Consider the following 24,487-nt stretch of genomic DNA (forward strand, 5'->3'; position numbering starts at 1 on the left):
TGCGGCTGCTGATGTCTGAGTGTGATTCTGCACTGCAGAGGCTGAGCAGACCTGAGAGTCGAGCTCAGATCTGACCGGGGTTATCCTGCGCCTGGTTGGAGGAGGTTCAGTAACACACACACACACACACACACACACACTCAGTGAACACTCGTCTGCTGCCTCCTGCTCTAGTGTTTTATATCAGTAATGAATCACAGCACCCCCCCCCCCCCCCCCCCCTGCGTGCTGCGTCAGTGTGTGTGACGCTCCTGCGTGAGTGTGTGTGTGTGTGTGTGTGTGTGTGTTTGCATTCTGAATGGATCCTCAGCCGGTCGGAATCAGCAGCGTCTCTGTACACAGAGGTAAAGCACTCTGAGTGTGTGTGTGTATATGTGTGTATCATAACTGTCATGTGCCTCATTTGTACAGTATCAGTGTGTGTGAGATGCTGCTGCATGTGTGTGTGTGTGTGTGTGTGTGTGTGTCCTGCAGCTGAGAGATGCAGATTCTGCTTGTCAACATCACACTGGAAAACACAGGTTGTTTTCTTTTGTTGACTGATACCTTTCAATCACACACTCAAATCGGTCTGGACGACACACACTTCATCTGTGCAACTGGACAATTCTAGTTTGTTTGTGATTGTAGTTTTGTGCAGCTGGTTGAGACTCTTGTTTCTTGTGTGTGTGTGTGTGTGTGTGTGTGTGTGTGTGTGTGTGTCTGTGTCTGTGTGTGTGTGTGTCTGTGTGTGTCTGTGTGTGTCTGTGTGTGTCTGTGTCTGTGTGTGTGTGTGTGTGTGTGTGTGTCTGTGTGTGTGTGTGTGTGTGTGTGTGTGTCTGTGTGTGTGTGTGTGTGTGTGTGTGTGTCTGTGTCTGTGTGTGTGTGTCTGTGTCTGTGTCTGTGTGTGTGTGTGTCTGTGTGTGTGTGTGTGTGTGTGTGTGTGTGTGTGTCTGTGTGTGTCTGTGTCTGTGTCTGTGTGTGTGTGTGTGTGTGTGTGTGTGTGTGTGTGTCTGTGTCTGTGTCTGTGTGTGTGTGTGTGTGTGTGTAGGTAACTATGAGGACGCTTCTCTCTTCTTTACTCTGTCACACCATGATCTGGGCCGGCTCAGGTAAGATGCTCTAGTTTTAACTATGGTTTATGTCAGTATTGCTCTCGACTGTATTCTCCTCTCTGCCCGCAGCTATTGACCCCGCCCCCAAAATTGACGGACAGCAGACCTCGTCAGTCACAGTACAGGAGAACTTCACTCACCACTTCAACTGCCAATCAGAGGGCTGGAATCCTCAAGCCCCGCCCCTGCTGACCTGGTACCTGAACGGGGAGCGGCAGAGCGAGGTGACGGGCAGCCGGGGGGCGGGGCGTCTGGTTATGACATCACCAGGGGACTCCGGAGTGCTCCGGTACGGATCCGAGCGCAACAGCACGTTCACACTCAAACCCAGACGCTGGGACCGAGAGCTGGTGTGTGCGGCGCGACACCCTGCTGGAGGACCGAGTTACAACGCCACCGTCACACTCAACGTCCAGTGTGAGTCCGACACGCTCCCGCGAGAACGCGCCAGTTTCTGCTTAACAAAATGTTATAATAGTGATTTTAAAATATAAAAAAATTAATGCAAAAGTAAAACCAGTGAAAAGAACTATATTAGTGAGTAGAATGAAAAAATAACATTATAACCAGTAGATGGCAGCAGAGGACCACTTATTGGATTACTTTCATTTTAAAAGCGTTTACCAGCAGTAGACCACTAAGGTTAGGCACATTTCCCATATTAACTCCATTAAGCATGCTCTGACACACACACACACACACACACACACACACACACACACACACACACACACACACACACACACACACACACACACACACACACACACACACACACACACACACACACACACACACAATGTTTAACCATTTATTTTTCAATCAGTGATGTAAAAGGGTTAGACTGAAGAGACTTCTTATCTTGCGAGTCCCTCTAGGGGATAACAGTGATATTACAGCCTTCATTTTTTCAGTTGAAACGGCTTATAGTTTAGGTTTTACTGTGAGCATCAGAAATTCATGTGTCTGTTTTTTTCAAAATGACCTGACATGTACACGAGTTTTGATAAGTTTCACACATATAGACATGTTACTCGTAATGGGCCATACCAGACATTTATTTAAAAAATTATCAGCTAATATGGTTTAATAGATCAAAATAATTTCATAATTTTTTGCAATGTGGGTGTCTAGATGATGCATTTCAAGTTTCAAGCAAAACGGACAAACAGCCTAACAGCGAAAAAGTAGATTTTACAAATAATATCAAATATTGAACACATTTTTTGATTGGTCATCCAGAATGAGGAGATTTAACATATGATATGAATCTTGTGTGTATGTGTGATACGTTGCATAATATTTAGGGTCCGGTGTAAAATAAAATAGCACCACCCGGTGGCCATTTTCTTTCACACTTCGCACAGATCTCTAAGACCATGGCTCAAACGTTCCCACCAAGTTTCATTCCGATCGGCCTCCATTACTCTGGGCTAGGAGGTGCGCCGACTTCATTGGCCGATGGTAGCACTGTCTTTCGGGATACATTTCGTGATATAAGAGTTACAGCCATTTTAGTGAAAGTGACATTTTGGCATTCCGTTGCGAGCAATGTGTATTATTAATAATAAAATCAATAATATGAATTAAAATTTTGTTCTGTCTGTCAGATATTTGACATAAAAGTATGACTTCACGAGTTAAATGTTATGTTCAACCACAGATGTCGATGGAAGGGTCATTTAAACATGAACTAACCTCCACGTGTGTGTTTGGTTCCTCGTGACTCAGTCCAGCCGGAGATCTTGCGTGTGGACGCCCACTACAGCGAGACCGCGGACCCCGGCCTCTCCCTCATCCTCTTCGCTTTGGTTCGGTCCAACCCCCCCGCCACCATCACCTGGGTGGATCGGTCCGGTCAGCTGCTGGCCAACAGCTCCGACTTCCTCATCCTGGACTCAAGGAGCCACCCGTGGCTGGCCAATCACAGCCTGCAGGTCACCTTGAGCAGCCTATCAGGAAACATCTCCGTCAACGCCAACAACAGCCTTGGCTCCGCCCACAGCAACCTCACGCTCACAGGTGACACAACACACCATCCAAAATCTGACGCAGCACAACTGGTTTCAACACTGATAATAATCATAAATGTGTCTTGAGCATCAGATCATCATATTACACTGATTTCTGGAGGATCATGTGACACTGAAGACTGGAGTAATGATGCTGAACATTCAGCTTTGATCACAGGAATAAATTACACTTTACTGTATATTCACATAGATATTTTACATTGGAATAATATTTTACAGTTTTTACTGTATTTTTGATCAAGTAAATGCAGCCGAAGAGCCTCGTTCAGAAACGTCTCGCCGACCGGTGGTGTATAAACATGTAATTGCGGGTGTGTGTATTCTTTTATGTCCCGTTCTCCAGAATTCCTGCAGTCACGTGTGGAGGTGCCGATGTTCGGGATAGTGACGGGTGGTGTCGCCGGCATCATCACCCTCCTCATCTTCACCCTGATGGTCTTCTTCCTCATACAGAAGGACAAGACCAAAGCCATCGGTACAGAGACCGAACGCCAAAACACTGCAGATAAAAGCATACATGTACATGTGTTCATGTGTTTGTACATGTGTTCATGTGTTTGTACATGTGTTCATGTGTTTGCTTCTTTCTGTGTTGTTTCTCAGAGGAACCTGTGGCAGTGCACCTGTCCTCCAAACGGTGCGACGCGTCTCGCAGCACTCTCTGCTAATAACACTATTGAACGATTGATCTGGTGACTGTTCTCTTGTTTGTTGGTTGCAGTAACGACATGGTGAAGATCCAGGTGAACGGGTTTTATCTGCCCAGAGAGAACATGTCTTTACCGTCACACGTGCAGCTGAACGACGACCGCACGCTCTGTAAGGGTGAGTCCGGATTCCGTCCAGAGCTGCCGATCTAACTGGAATATGGCAGATAACGTGTGAATAAAGCAGCGTTTCCATCCCATGTGTTCAAGAGAACAAAATCCTCACTTCCTGGTGCAAAATATCAGTAATATGCACTTTCATTTCCCAACTGGGATCAATAAAGTACTACTACTACTACTAATAAAAATGAGCGTTTATACAATCTGGCAGTTTTTCATCATAAATGAGTTGGTCTCAGATCGTCAGACGAAACACAATAAACGCTGTCATGTTCTCTTGCATTCGGATGCTGGTGTTTGAGACGCTTTGGAGGGAATTATATTACATTACATTACATTTACATTTAAATCATTTAGCAGACGGTTTTATCCAAAGCGAATTACAAATGATGAGAGCAATAGAAGCAACAATTGGGCAGCAATATGCAAGTGCTGTGACCAGTCCCAGTTATTCTAGCACAAAAGATGTAGCAAGGTGATTTAAAAAATAGATATAGAATAGTAAGGGTTAGTATTAATGGGTCAAGAGTTGCCGAAAGATATGCATTTTCAACAGTTTCTTGAAAATGGCTAAAGACTCAGCAGCTCGGGTTGAGACAGGTCGTTCCTTCAGTAGGGAACAGTCCAGATGAAGGTCAGTGAAAGAGATTTTTTACCACAAGACACCGTTAACCTGCAGAACACAAGCTTCTGGAGACACATCGGTCTGAAGTAGTGAGTTTCGGTAAAAGGGAGCAGAGCCAGTGGTTGTTCTGTAGTTGTTCAACCAGTGCAAGGTAATGAGGAGAGGAGTGATTGTGTCTCTTCAGCTCGATAAACACACTCTTGCTGCAGCATCTGGATCAGTTGCAGAGGTTTGACTGATGCTGGAAGGAGAGAGCATTACAATAGTCCAGTCTGGATAGAACAAGAGCTTGGACCAGGAGTTGTGTAGCTCTGATAGGAAGGGCCTGATCCTCCTGATGTTGTAAAAAGCAAATCTGCAGAACAGGGCAGTTCTAGCAATGTGGTCTGTGAAGTTCAACTAAGCATCAATCACAACACATAGAATCCTGGCTGTCCTGTATGGAGTTATGGATGACGAGCCTAGCTGAATGGAGAAGTTGTGGTGTAATGTTGGGTTGGCTGGGACCACAAGCAGATCTGTCTTAGGGAGGTTGAGCTGAAGGTGGTGGTCCTTCATCCAGCAGGAAATGTCTGTCAGGCTGAGATGCGAGCAGCTATTGTCGGATCCTCTGGCTGGAATGAGAGGTAGAGTTGTGTGTCATCAGTGTCACAGTGATAGGATAAACCATGGTTCTGAATGACAGAGCCCTGAGGCACTCCAGTAGCTAGATGATAACAGTGATGGGAAAAACCATGTTTCTGAATGACAGATCCTAGTGATGACATGTAGATGGAGAAGAGAAGCGGTCCCAGCACTGAGCCCTGAGGCACTCCAGTAGCTAGATGATAACAGTGATGGGATAAACCATGTTTCTGAATGACAGATCTAGTGATGACATGTAGATGGTGAAGAGAAGCGGTCCCAGCACTGAGTCCTGAGGCACTCCAGTAGCTAGATGATAACAGTGATGGGAAAAAACATGTTTCTGAATGACAGATGCTAGTGATGACATGTAGATGGAGAAGAGAAGCGGCCCCAGCACTGAGCCCTGAGGCACTCCAGTAGCTAGATGATAACAGTGATGGGAAAAAACATGTTTCTGAATGACAGACACTAGTGATGACATGTAGATGTAGAAGAGAAGCGGCCCCAGCACTGAGCCCTGAGGCACTCCAGTAGCTAGATGATAACAGTGATGGGAAAAAACATGTTTCTGAATGACAGACACTAGTGATGACATGTAGATGGAGAAGAGAAGCGGTCCCAGCACTGAGCCCTGAGGCACTCCAGTAGCTAGTTGATAACAGTGATGGGAAAAAACATGTTTCTGAATGACAGACACTAGTGATGACATGTAGATGGAGAAGAGAAGCGGTCCCAGCACTGAGCCCTGAGGCACTCCAGTAGCTAGATGATAACAGTGATGGGAAAAAACATGTTTCTGAATGACAGACACTAGTGATGACATGTAGATGGAGAAGAGAAGCGGTCCCAGCACTGAGCCCTGAGGCACTCCAGTAGCTAGATGATGGTCTAAGACACATCACCCCTCCACCACACCCTGAAGGACCTACAGAGAGGGAAGACTTGAACCACTGGAGTGCTGTACTTGAGATGCCCTTAATCGTGAGGGTTGACAGGAGGATCTGGTGTTTAACTGTGTCGAAACGCAGCAGGAGAACTGAGGATTTGGAAGCTGTTCTTGAGTCTCAGAGTTTCAGTAACCAAGAGCAGGGCCGTCTCAGTTGAGTGACGCTTCTGAAACCAGACTGGTTGTTGTGCAGGAGGTTGTTCTGTGTGAGAAAGGTAGAGACTTAGTTGAAAACAACTCGTTCAAGTGTTTTAGCAATGAATGGCAAATGGGATGGAAATTTCTAGATGAGCTGGATTTAGAGTGGGTTTCTTAAGTAGTGGGTATTTATTCTGTAAATGTGTTTCCCTCTTAGTTTATGCGCATGTCTTCTTATCAGAAAAAAACAATGATCCTCCTCAATTGAGTGCATGAGTGTTTTTTTTAGAATTTATACGCATCTTGGCATCTCCCAAAATGTGCTTAAAATAGGTGTATGAAAATATATCTAATGTGAGTCTCTAAAACATCACCTGTCTCAAGCTGCGTGTTTCAGGGCAGAAGATCTCCAGACCAAACACACTGGAGAGAAGACGCACTGACGAGGAAGAGGAGGATCTGTCTGCGGCCTACGCTGCCCGAGGTCAGAGGTCATGACCTTAAAGGGACAGTTCACCCAACAATGTAAATCTCGACATAATTACTTTCCCTCATGTCTTTCCAAACCCATGACTTTCATTCATCTTCTGAACACAAAGTTAGATGTTTTAATGAAATCTGAGAGATTTCTGTCCCTATTCACCCAAAACTCTGACATAAAGAGATGGAAAAATAAACCCATATGAATAGAGCGCTTTAGAACCAAGATCCAAGTCTTCCGAAAAGACACGGTTTAGTTTAATTAATAATTCGTTACATTTATATAGCACTTTTCTGGGTACTCAAAGTGCTTTACATGGAAGGGGGGTAATCTCCTCAACCACCACAAATGTGCAGCTCCACCTGATGATGAACAAACCTGATTGGTTCTTCAGCTTGTTTACCATATTTGATGAGCTGATCAATGTTTATATGTGAATAAAAGCCTAAATTAAATGATACATTTTTGGGTGAACTGTCCCTTTAAAGAACCCTGATATCAAGAACCAACAACGAGAGATCAACTGAGTCTAATAGATGTGAATGATTGTGTCCCGACAGGTTTCGCTCGCTATCCGATGGTGGGCTACATCTATAAAGTGAGCAGCACCAGCAGTGATGAGATCTGGCTATGAACATCTGCACACTCTGACCTCTGACCTCACCTGAACCCTGACAGCAGGCACGACGGGATTCGGGTTCAGCATTCTTATAACTGAACATACATCAAAACAGATTTACTGACAAACTTTGACTGCAGCTCAAGAGTTTGAGTGACAGACTGCTTTGTCCTGGTGAAGAACTACACTACCCATAATGCACTGAGCAGAGAAAACACTGCTACTATGGAAACAGGGACTTTCCCCCTCATACTTGCTAGGTATCAGCAAACTAACATTAGTTAATTGTATAGTGCTGGTGACGATTCTCTCATACGATCAGAGAAAACTCTTGAGAAAGACTGATTCAGTGACAGAGATTCATGGGATCCGTAGTTCATTTAGAAGTACCTGCACTTTAATGGACTGTAAATATGTGATCTCATCAGTATACCCAGAGTTCATTGCTGCTATAAGGAATGCTACATCATATTTGTGTAATATAAAGGAATGTTCAGTAAATATGCAGATATTGTGAGATACTTGTATGTATTTAGATAAATAGAAGTATAAAGATTATTGAAATCATATTTAGTGTATATTTGTAAAGCTCATTCTGAGTCTGATCCAGCAGGAGGCGCCACTGGTTTATCTTCACCTGAGCTTAACTAGTAGTTTATTATTATTCCAGTGTGTTGTCCCTCTCTTGCTTGTGAAAGTTGCTGTATTATTATTATTATTATGATGAGAAATAGGCCTACCTCAATAAAGTCGAGAATCACACATCATACGTGATTAGTGTAATAATGTTGTGTGTAGAATGAAGAGAGAGAGAGAGAGAGAGTGAGTGTGTGTGTGTGTGTGTGTGTGTGTGTGTGTGTGTGTGTGTGTGTGTGTGTTTGTGTGTGTGTGTGTGTGTTCGCAGGTGTTTGTGGTCTTCAGTTTACGGCACCGGAAGTCGATCTTTCATCTGCAGGTTTTGCTCTTATTGATGTCAGACTGTGTGTAAGTGCACGAAACATGTATAAAACACACATGAACCATCATTCACATCAGTAACGGCTGTCACGTGTGTGTTTGACAGCACCAGAAGCCGTTGTTTCATGATCTCGAGGAGTTGACTAGTCTCGGCTGATGAGCGGCTTTCATCGCTGGATGAAGTTCAGGCCCGGATCGTGTTCTGACTTCCGGTTGATCTCAGTCTTCAGAATCACACGCGGATCCGGAGCTTCTGAGGTATGAGCTTCATTCGTCACTCGAGCTACATTTAACAGGAATTACGGTAGGCTAACACTTTATTTTATTTTATTTTATTTTACATATGTTACGTACTTACCATAGTAATAACAGTAAATTATGCATAATTACATGCAACTAATCCTCAACCAAACCATAACCCTATAGTAAATACATGTAATTAATTAATATTACTCAGCACTTAAATATATAATTACACTGTGTAACATGACACCTTAAAATAAAGTGTCACCCTTTATTTTAAGGTAACTCCAGTTGTATTTTATTAATGAACTTTAACAAAGATGAATAAATACTGTAACAAACATAATGCTCGTTGTTAGTTAATGCGTTACCCATTACTATATGATATTTATGATTAGTTTATTAATGGTCGGTCATCATAAAACATGAATTTTACAACTTGAAATGTTTTAACCAGAATTAATAAATGCTTTAAGTTTAAAATATCCATGGCATTTTAACAAATATGAATAATCTGAAGCTAATTGTCGGGTGTTATCAAATGTGTTATTGAATCAGAATGTTTAAGTTTCTCCTATAAACCAGTATTTGTGATCAGAACTAGTGTTTGGTGTAGTCGAGCAGATCTGAAGACTTTATTACATCTAACGCTGAGGAAAGAACAGATCATGGCGTCTCTAACGCTCAAGATGGAGGACAGTGAACTCTGAGCTTCAGATTATTCATATTTGTTCAAATGCCATGGATATTTTAAACTTAAAGCATTTATTAATTCTGGTTAAAACATTTCAAGTTGTAAAATTGATGTTTTATGACATGCAACTGTCATAAACTGTCTCTCAGGGAAGAGAATCATAATCATCATCATAACTGAGAATGGACCGCCGCTTGCTCTGGTCGTTCTGCGTGATGGCGGCTCTGGGATCAGTCTCTTCAGAAGGTAGGACTCGACTTCAGCTGGACATATTCACTCTTTCACTGTGACAGAAGTGTAATAATGCAATCTAACGTCCACTTGCAGTTCCTGTACTGCGCATTGAGAAGAGCAACATGACTCTGGTGTGTGAAAACGGTAAGTTTGACTCTGAGCCGAAGCCCCTGACGGACGATGGAGCGTCGGGACTCTACACGTGCTCCTGTTTAGAGGAAGACCACCTCTGTGTCACTCCAACCCGAGCTCGAGTGAAAATCCTGAGTGAGTGAAACCTGTGTGTGTGTGTGTGTGTGTGTGTGTGTGTGTGTGTGTGTGTGTGTGTGTGTGGAGACCTCGTGCTTTTATCTGAACAGGTGTGGATTGAACAGTGTGAGAAACTCTTAATATTTGCTTTAATGTTATAAAGAAATAGAGCAGAATCTGGGGCTATTATCCTCAATCTATCCACAATCTGTCCACACACACACGCACACACACACACACGCACACACTCACACACACAAACCGTAATTCCTGTAAAAATACAGTAGAGAATGTAAACAGAATTACATTTACGGAACAGCCTTTGACAATTTAAAACTGTAATTTACAAAACAAAATGAATCTGGTGAACAACATTTCTGATGAATAATCAAGATGCATCTTTTCCACAAGCTGAGAGAAATACTGATTTACAGCAGATACACAAAACACCATCATGGAAACACACACACACACACACTAGAATAATGAAATAAAGAACATTAAACCCTAAGCGATAAGAACAAACAATCAAAGGTGACTCTCTGACACACAGGGAATTCTGGGAAATGTCAGTTTGTGGCTTTTCACTGTAAATTATAAGATGATCTGTTATGTTTCACTTTAAAAAACGGTAGATTTAACCGGTTTTACTGTAAAATGTCATGAACTGACTATAATACTGTTAATCCTTGATACTGTACAGGTTTTTACTGTAGCATTTTTACAGTATTTTATACAAAATAAAGCTTCCAAAAGGGTTTATCTTTTATTTTCTCTCTCTGCCATAGAAGAACCTTTCAGTGTTCAGAACCAATTTATCTTAGTATATTAAAACCCGGAGATCCTTTGTGGAATAAAAGTTCTTCATGGCCCATCTATGCCAGTAAAGAAGCTTTATCTGTCAGATTGCAGTCATGTTTTTCAGTGTGTGTGTGTGTGTGTGTGTGTGTGTGTGTGTGTGTGTGTGTGTGTGTGTGTGTGTGTGTGTGTGTGTGTGTGTGTGTGTGTGTGTGTGTGTGTGTGTGTGTGTGTGTGTGTGTGAACAGGCGCAGAGAATCTGATCCAGTTGGACATGGCGGCGGTGATCACGGTTCTGGTGAGCAATCTCGTCGTCACGGCTCTGATCGGGTGGGCCGTTTACAGCGTCTGTGCTCAACCCTCCACCAGGACCAGCTACCAGGACAGCAAAGGTGAGGCCCACACACACACACACACACACACACACACACACACACACACACACACACACACACACACACACACACACACACACTCACTCACTCACTCACTCACGCGCGCACACACACACACACACTCACTCACTCACTCACGCACGCGCGCACGCACACACACACACACACACACACACACACACACACACACTCACTCACTCACTCACGCACGCGCACGCACACACACGCATACACACACACACACACACACACACACACACACACACTCACTCACTCACTCACTCACTCACGCGCGCACACACACACACACACACACACGCACACACACACACACACACACACACGCACAGCTGATCATCTCCATCTGTCTCTCCAGCCTCGGACCGGAAGAGTTTGATCCCTAGCGAGCGAGTGAGTAATAGCGCGTCAGGCGGAGACACTTATCAGGTACGACACACACACATCTGGAGCTCATGATGAACAACATGTGATAATACACAAATAATGCTGTCTTTAATATTCCACACTGCAAAATATGCTTTTCTGATGGAGGATTTGTGTCTTGTTTCCAGTCTACATATCTAAAAATTCTTAAATCATGAAGCATTTACTAGAGTAGTAAAATGACATAAGAAATTATATCTTGTTTTCTGATCATTAAAAAAAATCTAAATTAAGTGAGTTTTTGCTTAAAACAAGCTAAACTGTCTGCCACTGGGGTAACAAAACAAAAAAACTTGTTTTCTATTTGAATTAAGATTATTTTTCTTACCCCATGACAGATACAGTCATTTTGCTTGTTTTGAGAAATACACAAACATGCATGTATAATTTTAAGAAAAAAATCGATTTATATATTAAGCATTTATAATTATATATAATATAAATTATATTTAAATATAAAAATGTATATAAACATGTAAATATTTTTTAAATATATACATGCATGTGTGTGTATTTATAAATGTATAATTATTTTACACAGTACACACACATATATGATGTAAACACAAACTTTTATTCTGCAAACGATTAGTTGCGATTAATCATAATGCAGCCCTAATTTAGATTTAGATTTTTTTTATCAGAAAACAAGATATAATTTCTTATGCCATTTTACTTATCTAGTAAATGCTTCTTGATTTAAGAATTGTTAGGACAAAAAAGCATTTCTTTGCCGTGTATATGTTATATTACATCATGCATGTCAGTGTTCGGGGGCCGTGGGAAAAGTTATTCAAGTATTGTCTAAAATTATATGAATTATGATACTATAAAATAAATAAGATTAAATGTACTGAATTTGACATTATCACACAGATGAATGAAGTTGTATTAGTAACACTTTACAATAACTTTTATTAGTTAACTAAAAACTTCTTAATTATTTAATAATCTCAGTTAATGTTTATCTCAACATTTACAAATACGCAAAAGTTGAATATGTTAATGAGCTAACATTATTAGTGAATGTATTAATGCATTAAATAACATTAACTATTGAGACATTATTTTATTCTATTGACAACCAAAATGTTATGTTTCTCTTGACTTTATATATCTAAAGATACTCTAATGATGGATCAAATATTAATATTAGAAACTAAAAAATTCCAGCTAATATTTTACACCAAATTTATGTTTAGATTTTTCACAGCGTACATTCGGTCCGTATATACGTAAAGACTTCTAGCTGGCTTTTATTATAAGTTATACAGGGGTTCCTCACAAGAGGCGCTCATTAAATGCATACGATTACTGTGAAGTTTTATTAATGTGTGATTGATTATTAATGTTTTATCTGTCGTCCAGCGGCTGAACACACGGACAGACGAGTACAGCACTCTTCACGGGGCTCGCAAACCCAAGAACCCCAAATACCCCATCTCACCCTGAGACCAGAGCAAGAACAAGCCCAAGAACCCCAAATACCCCATCTCACCCTGAGACCAGAGCAAGAACAAGCCCAAGAACCCTAAATACCCCATCTCACCCTGAGACCAGAGCAAGAACAAGCCGTCTATCAGTGGATTATCAGAAGAAACCCGTCCGTCGGCGGATTATTAGAGGAACCCGTCTATCTTCAAAAACAGCTGTTGCTCTAAAGCGCTTTCATTCACGCTGCAATCTCTTTAGTTGATTTAGTTTTCCTGTAAATGCTTCAAATAAACGCTTGCTTTCGAGTCAATAAAACCTGTCTTTTCTATCAGCTGTGCTGTGGATTCTTTAACTCAGATTCATCACAGAACAAAGTGATTTCAGTCGAGCTTATGAAAGGGAATATGCAGGCTATAAACGCGCTGTCGATTAGCGCAGACTAAATGAAGGTGTTTACGGTAAAGATATGAATATAATGCTGGTAGAACCACCAAGTCCTATTTCACCGACCGCAGTCAATCTGTTTTTATGTGAGGCTTTAGGTCCAGTTGGTTCTGCTCATACTGGTGTTCCACAGGGGTCAGTATTGGGTCCCTTACTTTTTAGTATGTACATCTATCCACTTGGTCAATTACTAAGATCTCTCAACCGTAACTATCACTTCTACGCTGATGATACTCAGATTTATAAATAAATAATAATGTATTATTATTATTATTATCATCAATAAATTATTGTGAACGATGTAAGGAATCGTTCACCCAAAATTATAATTCTGTCATCATTTACTCGTCTCGTTCAAACCTGTGTGTCTTTCTTTCTTTCGTGAAATACAAAAGAAGATATTTTGAGGAATGTCAATGTTGTTTGGTTCGCGCTGTTCTTCGAAATAACTTATTTGTGTTCAGCAGAAGAAATTAGGTAATTCAGGTTTGATCAACATTATGGGGAGTAAATGATGAACGGAATCCAGCTCAGCTTTACGACGTCATCAGAGCAGTTTTAATAAACCGTCCGTGTCTTTGATTGGTTATAATTAGTCACCAGCTCATATCTGGTGTGGTTTCCGTTCAGAGACGAGAAAAGCAGAAAGCTGCCTGAACAATATCAACGTTGACATCAACCACACACACACATTCACACACGCAAACCCAGATAACACAAATATATTCTAGCAATGTTTTTCTAACATTCCCATTAAGTTATAAAACGTTATTTCTGAATGTGCTATGAACGTTCAAAACATCCAGTTACTTAAATATTTAAAAGAATAATAATTCTTGTTTATGCAAACATTATCAGAACGTTACTTTTGAATGTTCTCAGAACATTTTCTCTGAACGTTGCAACATTTCAGAGAAAAACACTACATAACACACTGAATACGTGCTAATGTTTTGAGAATATTATTAAAGGCCAGATAACTCTGAACAAACATGTTATTAACGTTACTGGAAGAAGGTTTGTACATATCTTTAAGAGAACCTTGTCAGAACGTTAGCCAATGCCTGAGGACCTTCCCCGTTAGCTGGGGTTATACAGTCACACACACACACACACACACACACACACACACACACATGTACGTCCTGTTTCTACACTGCAGACCACCTTACGGGAAAGTTTTACAGTCTTCTACAGTCGCATTGACACGTTTCGCAATACTTTTTCAAAACTCTTCACACAGTTCTCCTAACCAACTTTCAGCTTTGCACAGCAGTGAATTCTTCAGTGACGAAACACTTCAGTGACTCTACGCAACTAGTCGAAGTCTGAAGAGCAAGTCAACACCAAAGGGCACATTCATTGTGGCTCTGCTCCAATATCCACAGGTGTTTAGGGAATAACCCCTAAAACTTCTGACTTCAGATGCTTTAAACACCTGAAACCCCGGAAGAGAGGACTCCGCTATTGCTATGCTAATATAGCACTTATCCCGACCACAAACAAACCCAAAGAGATTCTTGCCAACCAGACTCTATACTCAAAGGGAATCACAGGGGAGCATAAACACTACTTAGAAACCCCAATACTAACTAATTGGGTAGAGTGGCACATAAGAGAATGGGATGCTTTTGTGGCCGGCCCATAATCCTTATTCCCAAGCTCATTCCCTGACCACGGTAAAGGGCACTCTATATAGCGATCTCCGGCACTATGCCAAGAAATAAAAAAGAGGTGATTACCGCTACTTTTACAGGGTTCTAGGTAAGAAGCCCACAAAAGCTCCACCAAAAGGGGAGTGTACAGTATGTCCCTACTTCAAACCCAGCACTAGTTGGGGAGGGAGGTAAATGGGATAACGTTTGCTCATAATCACTACATGTACCCGTATCGACCCTAAGGAGATACTTGTCTAAAAGGGAAGCTTTTATCCCAACTTACATTCCAAATAGTTGGGGAGGGAAGAAAGGAGTAACATTGGATGCATTGTGTTTCAATTACTGTGACTCATACTACCCAGTAACCCATCCAAAAGGGGAGCGTACATCCCTACTTGAAGCCCAACTACAGTTGAGGAGGGAGATAAATGGACTGGGGGGATGCTCTGTGGACTGTCCATTTCCCTTGTATCACCCCTAAGGAATAATATGACTGGAAGGAAGCCATTAACCACACTTGAAACTCCCGTATATAACTGGAGAGGACGGTAAAAGAGGGGCATTGCTTCATTATAATAGCTCCATTCCAAGGAGATAAATGTCACAACTTCAAGCCCCAACCATAGTTGGGGACGGGGGCAAATGGAATAGAGGGATGCAATGCAGACTACCCAACATAACTCCATCTACCTGTTATTGACCCTAAGGGAGTATGTGTTTACAGGAAGCTTTCAAAAGAAGAGTGTGGGACGATTGTTGTTCTGCCCAATGCGACTCCTTTACCAAGTGACCCGGCCACAGTGCAGCGCACAGCCCTACTTAAACCCAACAACAGTTGGGGAGGGAGGCAAACGAAAAGAGGGACGCTGTGCAGACTATCCATAATTATTCATCTGCCTTGAGCGAAGGGGAGCGCTGCACTCTAAAAATCCTGGGTTATTTTTTCAGTGTTTGGGTTGTTCTTGGGTTACCTAGATCTTGGTTCAGACGTAACAACCCAGTGTTTGGGTAGTTTTTGTGTTACCCAGATCCTGGGTCAGACGTAACAACCCAGTGTTTGGGTAATTTTTGTGTTACCCAGATCCCGGGTCAGACATAACAACCCAGTGTTTGGGTTGTTCTTGTGTTACCCAGATCCTGGGTCAGACGTAACAACCCAGTGTTTGGGTTGTGTTTTTGTGTTTCCCAGATCGATTCCTGGGTCAGACGTAACAACCCAGTGTTTGGGTTGTTCTTGGGTTACCTAGATCTTGGTTCAGACGTAACAACCCAGTGTTTGGGTAGTTTTTGTGTTACCCAGATCCTGGGTCAGACGTAACAACCCAGTGTTTGGGTTGTTCTTGGGTTACCTAGATCTTGGTTCAGATGTAACAACCCAGTGTTTGGGTAGTTTTTGTGTTACCCAGATCCTGGGTCAGACTTAACAACCCAGGTGTTGAGTTATTTATCGCTGGGTTTTTGCGACCTCTTCAGGAGAGAGCAGTGCAGCTCCGTCAATCCGGTGCATGTCTTCGCTAAAATACAGGTTTGTATACATTTTATTTGATCTATAAATGCGTTATTGTGCTGTATATTGTTTAACTTTATGCAAAGCAACATATAGGGGCGCGATGTGAGTCACTAAACGAGTGTTGCGTCTGTCTTTTAGTGTGATGGAACAGCCTGATGCCTTGCATAACATTTTATGATTTTAATAAAAAATTACACAAGCTCACGAGATCCAGTGCATACGCCACAACAGAGACTGGGTCATTACACTCGAATTACTTCTTAATGTTTACTTTGTACTTCTATTATTTGTTAAACGAAGGTTAAATGTCACCAATATGTATTAAAAATTATATAAAATATACTATACTGTAAAATATGGCAAGCCAGTGGTTGTATCGAGTATCTTTTTTCAAGTTTAGAGGATTTAAGTTAATCCATAGACATTAATTCATGTGTGAAGTAAAATAAAAAGAAGCTAGTATTATAGTAACAATGAATCAACTATGCTGGATTAAATCAACCCATTATGCTGGGTAAATAAACAACCCAATTAACCCAACATGTGTTCTGTCTTATATATTTACACAGCCCTTGGGTTGAAAACAACTGTAACCCAAGTTGTTTTAGAGTGTGTAACCCAACACTGGTTTGGGGAGGGAGGCAATTGCAATAGAGGGATGCTTTTCATTTACATCAACCCTGATGCATCCTTCTCTAGAGGGAGTCTTATGAACCATTGGGGAGGGCGGTAAAGAGGAGCGGGGGATGCATGGCGTTTCCCCAATGCAGCTTCTGTTAGCCACAGGTGTCTCTCCATAACACCATCGCACGGTGTGTTAGGGTTAGGGTTAGGCATGGCCGGTGTGTTAGGGTTAGGGTTAGATGGCCAAGCTGGAGCCTTTAGTGAGGCTCACACTTTCTTCTTCACATTCCCGTGCTCACACAGACCCTCCACATTGGAATTTTGAACACTTGAAGGGAGGCATGCTGGCTGAGTATGAGTCCTGCATGCAGAAGATCAGGGACGGCTTGAGGAGACCTGGGCCTCTCGAACTGAGCAGATCCTCAAGAGCAGATACAGCAGCTGGAGAAATGCTAACAAGCAGCGTCGAACCATTCCTTGGGTAATATTTCAAGTCTTACCTTTGGTATAGATGATAATCAAATTGAAAGCTAGTATTTCATTGATAGTATTTCATTTAGATGTTATATTACTGTAGAAATGTAGCCGTTTGCGGTCTTATTCAGTTGTGTATTATGTTTTGAAGATGTGGTACTCTAGGCACACAGAGTTCTGATGGTGTTTGTGTGAGAAAAGAATCGGTGTAATGTGAAAGAAGTGGTCATTTAATGCATTCTGTGCCGAAGCAACGAGTGCTCCTCGGTTTAGTTCACACAGACTGAGTTATGGAAACTATTTAAAGCAGAAATCACACTTACACAAAATCAACTTTATTTTTCACTTTTATTGTTTTCCAGTACAGCAGTTGCACCATTCAACCATCCACTTAGTGCAGTTAAGATGTTGATTTAAATAATTTTGCATAAGATAAAAATCTAGAATGAATCGTTGCACTTGCAGATCAAAACAACATATAAACGTCTGTGAAGATTACAAACACACTCTTCAAAACAACGAAGCTCAAAAGACAGACGTGTGTAGTTCCAGTATTTCACACACTGATGTTTCCATCACGAGTTTCCGATGAAGTTTCCACAAACACACAGTCCTGAACCGTACAAACACATCACGAAACACTGATCAGCGAGTCACAGTCTGACTCTGACATATCAATAACCAATAACACACACTGTGGAACAAACGGGACTGAGTAAGAGACACTATGATTCATCCGGGTTTACAGTAAATGTCTTCTGCACACACTCCTGAGGCGTCTACCTGAGGCCCGCGTACAAACCAGTGTTGAGCGTGTGCTGATTCAGTTGCTGAAAACACACACACACACACACACACACACACACACACACACACACACACACACACACACACACACACACAGTTATATTCACAAATTTACAGTTAATCATCAGTTAAATATTCACAAATACTCATTAATTTCCTGCATTTATTCGAGAAGACTCGTGTGCTTGTGATATACAGTGTGGAATATAGAATATATTAATCATATGACAGGAACGAGGGTGTCTTGCTGCGTAAATAACACAGATAATCATGTTGCTGAAAAGTGATCAGCTGACGAGCAAAGTTCTATCAGAGTAATAAACGTGAGGTGTCCTGGGGCCTGGTTCTGGCGTAATGGACACTCAGTTACGACTTACGCACTTCTGAATATGTTTGCGTTGCACCATTAAACTTAGTTGAAGCGTAACATATAAACTACGTGTTTACGGCAGCCTCCGATCCGGAGTAACGGCCGGAGTAAAGTATCAGCCAGACTGCATCAATAAGCTCTTCTTTTACCCGACAGACTTCAGTTCTCTACACATTTACACATGTTAAGAGAGAGAACATTATGTGAAAAGAGGACTTTGTTAGCGGCTCTTTAACACGAGCCCGTCCTGAACAGCGCCGTGTGTGCATCGGTCAAGTCATCTTCATTTATACAGCGCTTTTAACAATGTAGACTGTATCAAAGCTGCTTTACAGAGATAAACGTATAATTTAAGGTAACAGATTGTTGTGTCTTTATAGCGGTTCTTGAATAATGTTATTTTCCAGCTAAAGTTAGTTTTGATTGATTCACTTCCGTCGAAAGGATAATTAGTTATTAAATTAGAGGCCGCTAAGACGACAGCGTTCTCTCTACACAGACTTTACACTGAACCTGTGAGAAACACTGATGCTCACGTGCGCATCAAGAATTAATTATATAGTTATGTGCGTTTGAATATATGTGCGCATGTTTGTAATTCCCTGCAAACCAAGCCTAAACAAACTACTTTTATTTTATCACTACGCGAGCCGAATGTCCCAGTCTGTAGAGCGGTACAGGGTCCTCCACGGGCAGAGTTGTAGTCGGCACGCGGCCCATGCTGTGCGTGTCAGATATCAGTCATAATCAATAAACGCAATTTCTTATGTTTTTTTGTATCAAAATGTATTGATCCTTAATTTAATTTCTAATACAGTTTCTGAAAGTTATTTACATATAAAAACACTTCTGTACTCAAGTATCGCATTTAATGGAAACGTATTTTTAGCGTTAGTAACGTGAAGTTAGAATGAGGGATAAAGTGACATTTCAACACAACTTCTGCTCACGGATTTTGAAGGCCGCTATTGCACTCTAAAAAATGCTGGGTTGTTTCAACCCAATTTTGGATCAAATATGGACAAACCCAGCCGTTGGGTTACATTTTTAAATTTAAATTTTTAACCCAACGTTTGGGTTTATCTATATTTGACCCAAAATTGGGTTGAAACAACCCAGCATTTTTTAGAGTGTGGATCATCGAGGCTAAACGGCATATTATCGACTCGCTTTACTGTACGGAGAGCTTACGGCCTACTGGCTACGCTCTGCCTTACGAACAAATGCTGCAACGGAATAACGTACAGAGTTAGGTACAAACTAGTAGTAGTTGCTAAGCCTCTAGTGTGGACTTTACGTTCCAGTTTAAGAACGGCTGGTGCAACCGACCCTGGTCTTTAATAATGTTCTCAAACGTTATCTATAGATCGTTCATGGAGCGTTTTTTAAACGTTACTCGTGGTTTCAGAACGTTCCCATAATGTCTGCATAACGATAAAATGCAATATTACGCAAACATTCGCACAACCAAATTTTTTAAAAACTCGACGTTTGAAACATTCAGAAATAACCTTTTCATAACTCAATTGGAAAGTTACTTGAATGTTCTTTGAACATCTGTTACTATGGCAACACTGGACTATTGACCAATCACAGCACACTTTGTTCTCATTCTGCGGTGATGGAAGATTAATAACTGCTTATAAAACTCCTTCACGTTCACACACGTACCTCATAGTCTGGGTTTGGCACTGGAGGAGCGCTTGATGTTCGGGGTTTGGACGCTGTAGATGTGAAACAAAGTAAACAATGGAAATGTTGAAATGTTTTGTGTTAAGGGGATCGTTCAAGAATCCTGTCCTCATTTACTCTCGCTCGTGTTGTTCAAAACCCCATGAGTTTCTGTCTTCAGTTGAACACACAAGAAGATAAGTTGAAGAATCTCGGGAACCAGACAGCTTATTGGACCCCGCTGACTTCCATTGTATTTTTTTTAAATATTTTTTATTTTTCTGTTACCAACACACATCTTCTGTTCAACTGAAGACAGAAACTCATGCGGGTTTGGAACAACACGAGCGAGAGTGAATGTGGACAGGATTCTTATGTGTGTGTGTGTGTGTGTTACCTTTCTGCTGTGTGCTGCCAGTGTTTTTCCGCACACACACATAGACGATGAGGATCACTGCTCCTGTAAACACTAGATCCCCCAGTATGACGGCCGACGCCATCATCCCGCTCAGCTCGATGCAGTTCTCACACACTGGCGGAGAGAGAGAGTGTGACGTAAGCATGTGTGTGTGATGAAGAGCATAATGATCGAGATGAAGGCTCCTCACCCTTGACATTGAGATAGAACAGGTCTTTGACGGTCTTTGCGTTGTTGTCTGTGTATTCACAGCTGAACTCTCCGGTGACGACCCCCTGCTCCGCTGCCACCGCGGCCTCCGTCGTCTTACTGCTCATGTCTTCTGTTCCCTTCTTCCACTTCACGTTCTCCTCTCCCCCCGAGCAGACCAGCACCGCACCGCTGCCTGTGGTTCTTATGTCTTCAGCAGAGACACAACAGAAGCCCAGATGAAGCCAGCAACATGTAATCAGTGTGGATGTTCATAATGAGCTCAGATTGTGAATGTTGTGAATGTTAGTGATCGTCACCTTGACTGGCGGCCGCCGCCGTGAGCATCAGAACCACGAGGCCTGTGAGGATCATCTCTGCTGAAGATGAAGAAGATGATGAAGATGACGACGAAGAAGACGAAGATGATGGTTCCTGTCCTGAAGTCGAGCTGTTCTGATCTCTCGGTGTCTCTGTGTTTTGCAACAGGAAAAGGAAACCTCAAACGCCCTCGTTCTCTCTCTCTCTCTCTCTCTCTCTCTCTCTCTCTCTCTCTCTTTATCCGCTCAGCTGCTGCTTTCTCTCACACACTCCTCGAGAACACACACATCTCACACTACATAACTCACTTTTTACTCTCATACCTCAAATGTTACTTCATAAAAATACAGTTGTTAATGTAATGGCGTTGGTAATGGGAGTAAGCAAGTTTAGAGTCAGACAAACGTCTCTCTTTATTACTTGTGCTCATTAAACATGATCTCAAACTTGTCTTAACACTTCTTGTGGCATGTCCTTGTTCACACGTACACACAATCAAACCCATAGCTTGTGGACTGCATGAGAATAAACCCAGCCTGTGAGTTACTCTGTGCGGTCAGACAACTGTGTGCTTCCCAATTACCAGCCAGGTACTGTGGTTATACACAGCGCCACCCAGTGGACAACCTTCACCGTACATCATACAGCTCCTACAGTTAATGTTCAATAACAGATAATACTTTTCATTTTAGGGTTACTCTTTATCCGGTTACACTTTATTGTGTCTTTGTTACACTGTTATTATACATGTAAGTACTGAGTAATATTAATCAACTACATGTACTTGCTATGTAGGGTTAGGGTAGGATGAGGGTTAGGTTTAGGGTTAACTGCATGTAATGCGTAATTTATAGTTATTACTACAGTAATTACATGTAACGTGTAACAACGACACTGTAAAATAAACTGTTACCGATTTGAATCATATGTTAGTAAATGCTGTAGAAGTATTGTTCATTGTTAGATCATGTTAACTAATGCAACCTTATTGAAATATTTTTATATTTCCATCCATCCATCCATCCATCCATCCCTCCATCCATCCATCCATCCATCTTCTTCCACTTATCCGGGGCCGGGTCGGGGGGGCAGCAGTCTCAGCAGAGACACCCAGATGTCCCTCTCCCCAGACACTTCCTCCAGCTCTTCCGGGGCGACCCGAAGTGTTCCCAGGCCAGCCGGGAGACATAGTCCTTCCAGCGGAACACCTCCCGGAGCCGATGCCCGGGCCACCTCAGCTGTGGAGGAGCAGCGGCTCTACTCCGAGCTCCTCCCAATGCCCGGGCCACCTCAGCTGTGGAGGAGCAGCGGCTCTACTCCGAGTTCCTCCCGATGCCGAGCCACCTCAGCTGTGGAGGAGCAGCGGCTCTACTCCGAGCTCCTCCCGATGCCGAGCCACCTCAGCTGTGGAGGAGCAGCGGCTCTACTCCGAGTTCCTCCCGATGCCGAGCCACCTCAGCTGTGGAGGAGCAGCGGCTCTACTCCGAGCTCCTCCCGATGCCGAGCCACCTCAGCTGTGGAGGAGCAGCGGCTCTACTCCGAGCTCCTCCCGATGCCTGGGCCACCTCAGCTGTGGAGGAACAGCGGCTCTACTCCGAGTTCCTCCCGATGCCGAGCCACCTCAGCTGTGGAGGAGCAGCGGCTCTACTCCGAGCTCCTCCCGATGCCGAGCCACCTCAGCTGTGGAGGAGCAGCGGCTCTACTCCGAGTTCCTCCCGATGCCGAGCCACCTCAGCTGTGGAGGAGCAGCGGCTCTACTCCGAGTTCCTCCCGATGCCGAGCCACCTCAGCTGTGGAGGAGCAGCGGCTCTACTCCGAGCTCCTCCCGATGCCGAGCCACCTCAGCTGTGGAGGAGCAGCGGCTCTACTCCGAGTTCCTCCCGATACCGAGCCACCTCAGCTGTGGAGGAGCAGCGGCTCTACTCCGAGCTCCTCCCGATGCCGAGCCACCTCAGCTGTGGAGGAACAGCGGCTCTACTCCGAGTTCCTCCCGATGCCCGGGCCACCTCAGCTGTGGAGGAGCAGCGGCTCTACTCCAAATTCCTCCCGATGCCGAGCCACCTCAGCTGTGGAGAGCAGCGGCTCTTCTCTGATCTCCTCCCGATGCCGAGCCACCTCAGCTGTGGAGGAGCAGCGGCTCTACTCCGAGCTCCTCCCGATGCCCGGGCCACCTCAGCTGTGGAGGAACAGCGGCTCTACTCCGAGTTCCTCCCGATGCCTGGGCCACCTCAGCTGTGGAGGAGCAGCGGCTCTACTCCGAGTTCCTCCCGATGCCGAGCCACCTCAGCTGTGGAGGAGCAGCGGCTCTACTCCGAGCTCCTCCTGATGCCCGGGCCACCTCAGCTGTGGAGGAGCAGCGGCTCTACTCCGAGCTCCTCCCGATGCCGAGCCACCTCAGCTGTGGAGGAGCAGCGGCTCTACTCTGATCTCCTCCTGATGCCCGGGCCACCTCAGCTGTGGAGGAGCAGCGGCTCTACTCCGAGCTCCTCCCGATGCCCGGGCCACCTCAGCTGTGGAGGAGCAGCGGCTCTACTCCGAGCTCCTCCCGATGCCCGGGCCACCTCAGCTGTGGAGGAGCAGCGGCTCTACTCCGAGCTCCTCCCGATGCCCGGGCCACCTCAGCTGTGGAGGAGCAGCGGCTCTTCTCTGATCTCCTCCCAATGCCCGGGCCACCTCAGCTGTGGAGGAGCAGCGGCTCTTCTCTGATCTCCTCCCAATGCCCGGGCCACCTCAGCTGTGGAGGAACAGCGGCTCTACTCCGAGCTCCTCCCAATGCCCGGGCCACCTCAGCTGTGGAGGAACAGCGGCTCTACTCCGAGCTCCTCCCAATGCCCGGGCCACCTCAGCTGTGGAGGAGCAGCGGCTCTACTCCGAGTTCCTCCCGATGCCCGGGCCACCTCAGCTGTGGAGGAACAGCGGCTCTACTCCGAGCTCCTCCTGATGCCCGGGCCACCTCAGCTGTGGAGGAGCAGCGGCTCTACTCCGAGCTCCTCCCGATGCCCGGGCCACCTCAGCTGTGGAGGAGCAGCGGCTCTACTCCGAGCTCCTCCCGATGCCCGGGCCACCTCAGCTGTGGAGGAGCAGCGGCTCTACTCCGAGCTCCTCCCGATGCCCGGGCCACCTCAGCTGTGGAGGAGCAGCGGCTCTACTCCGAGCTCCTCCC

The 24,487-nt window shown here is 43.9% G+C and overlaps 3 protein-coding genes across 13 annotated transcripts; 2 read left to right on the forward strand and 1 right to left on the reverse strand.

Moving 5' to 3' along the window:
* Window positions 1–220: 220 nt before the first annotated feature.
* tmem25 (transmembrane protein 25) lies at window positions 221–8,156 on the forward strand. 8 transcript variants are annotated; one of them, XR_013797191.1, is made up of 9 exons: window positions 221–344; window positions 1,031–1,091; window positions 1,164–1,511; window positions 2,826–3,116; window positions 3,471–3,602; window positions 3,731–3,764; window positions 3,849–3,952; window positions 6,675–6,815; window positions 7,332–8,121. XR_013797191.1 is itself a non-coding variant. In XM_079609773.1 (9 exons), exons 2-9 carry the CDS (start codon window positions 1,037–1,039, stop codon window positions 7,403–7,405), a joined length of 1,125 nt encoding a protein of 374 aa, XP_079465899.1. In that variant the 5' UTR covers window positions 221–344; window positions 1,031–1,036; the 3' UTR covers window positions 7,406–8,156. The 8 variants fall into 8 exon arrangements, 6 of the variants coding, with proteins under 6 accessions (XP_079465899.1, XP_079465902.1, XP_079465901.1 ...); XR_013797192.1 differs by having other exon boundaries at window positions 6,693–6,815; XM_079609773.1 differs by having other exon boundaries at window positions 6,688–6,774; window positions 7,332–8,156.
* A 31-nt stretch (window positions 8,157–8,187) lies between these two features.
* Window positions 8,188–13,169, forward strand: LOC306996685 (uncharacterized protein). Of its 4 annotated transcripts, none has more exons than XM_079609447.1 (7): window positions 8,188–8,374; window positions 8,454–8,605; window positions 9,434–9,530; window positions 9,612–9,785; window positions 10,814–10,957; window positions 11,337–11,407; window positions 12,773–13,169. In XM_079609447.1, exons 3-7 carry the CDS (start codon window positions 9,467–9,469, stop codon window positions 12,854–12,856), a joined length of 537 nt encoding a protein of 178 aa, XP_079465573.1. In that variant the 5' UTR covers window positions 8,188–8,374; window positions 8,454–8,605; window positions 9,434–9,466; the 3' UTR covers window positions 12,857–13,169. The 4 variants fall into 4 exon arrangements, with proteins under 4 accessions (XP_079465573.1, XP_079465571.1, XP_079465570.1 ...); XM_079609445.1 differs by having other exon boundaries at window positions 8,322–8,374; window positions 8,454–8,651; XM_079609444.1 differs by lacking the exon at window positions 8,188–8,374 and having other exon boundaries at window positions 8,381–8,651.
* A 4,700-nt stretch (window positions 13,170–17,869) lies between these two features.
* LOC306996874 (T-cell surface glycoprotein CD3 epsilon chain-like) lies at window positions 17,870–21,499 on the reverse strand. Its single transcript, XM_079609783.1, has 5 exons — window positions 21,324–21,499; window positions 21,005–21,214; window positions 20,794–20,928; window positions 20,397–20,449; window positions 17,870–18,378 (listed from the first exon to the last, which is right to left on the reverse strand). Exons 1-5 carry the CDS (start codon window positions 21,376–21,378, stop codon window positions 18,328–18,330), a joined length of 504 nt encoding a protein of 167 aa, XP_079465909.1. The 5' UTR covers window positions 21,379–21,499; the 3' UTR covers window positions 17,870–18,327.
* Between the last annotated feature and the right edge of the window lie 2,988 nt (window positions 21,500–24,487).

Source organism: Phoxinus phoxinus, assembly GCF_949152265.1.
Source record: "Phoxinus phoxinus genome assembly, chromosome: 4".
Lineage (NCBI taxonomy): Eukaryota > Metazoa > Chordata > Actinopteri > Cypriniformes > Leuciscidae > Phoxinus > Phoxinus phoxinus.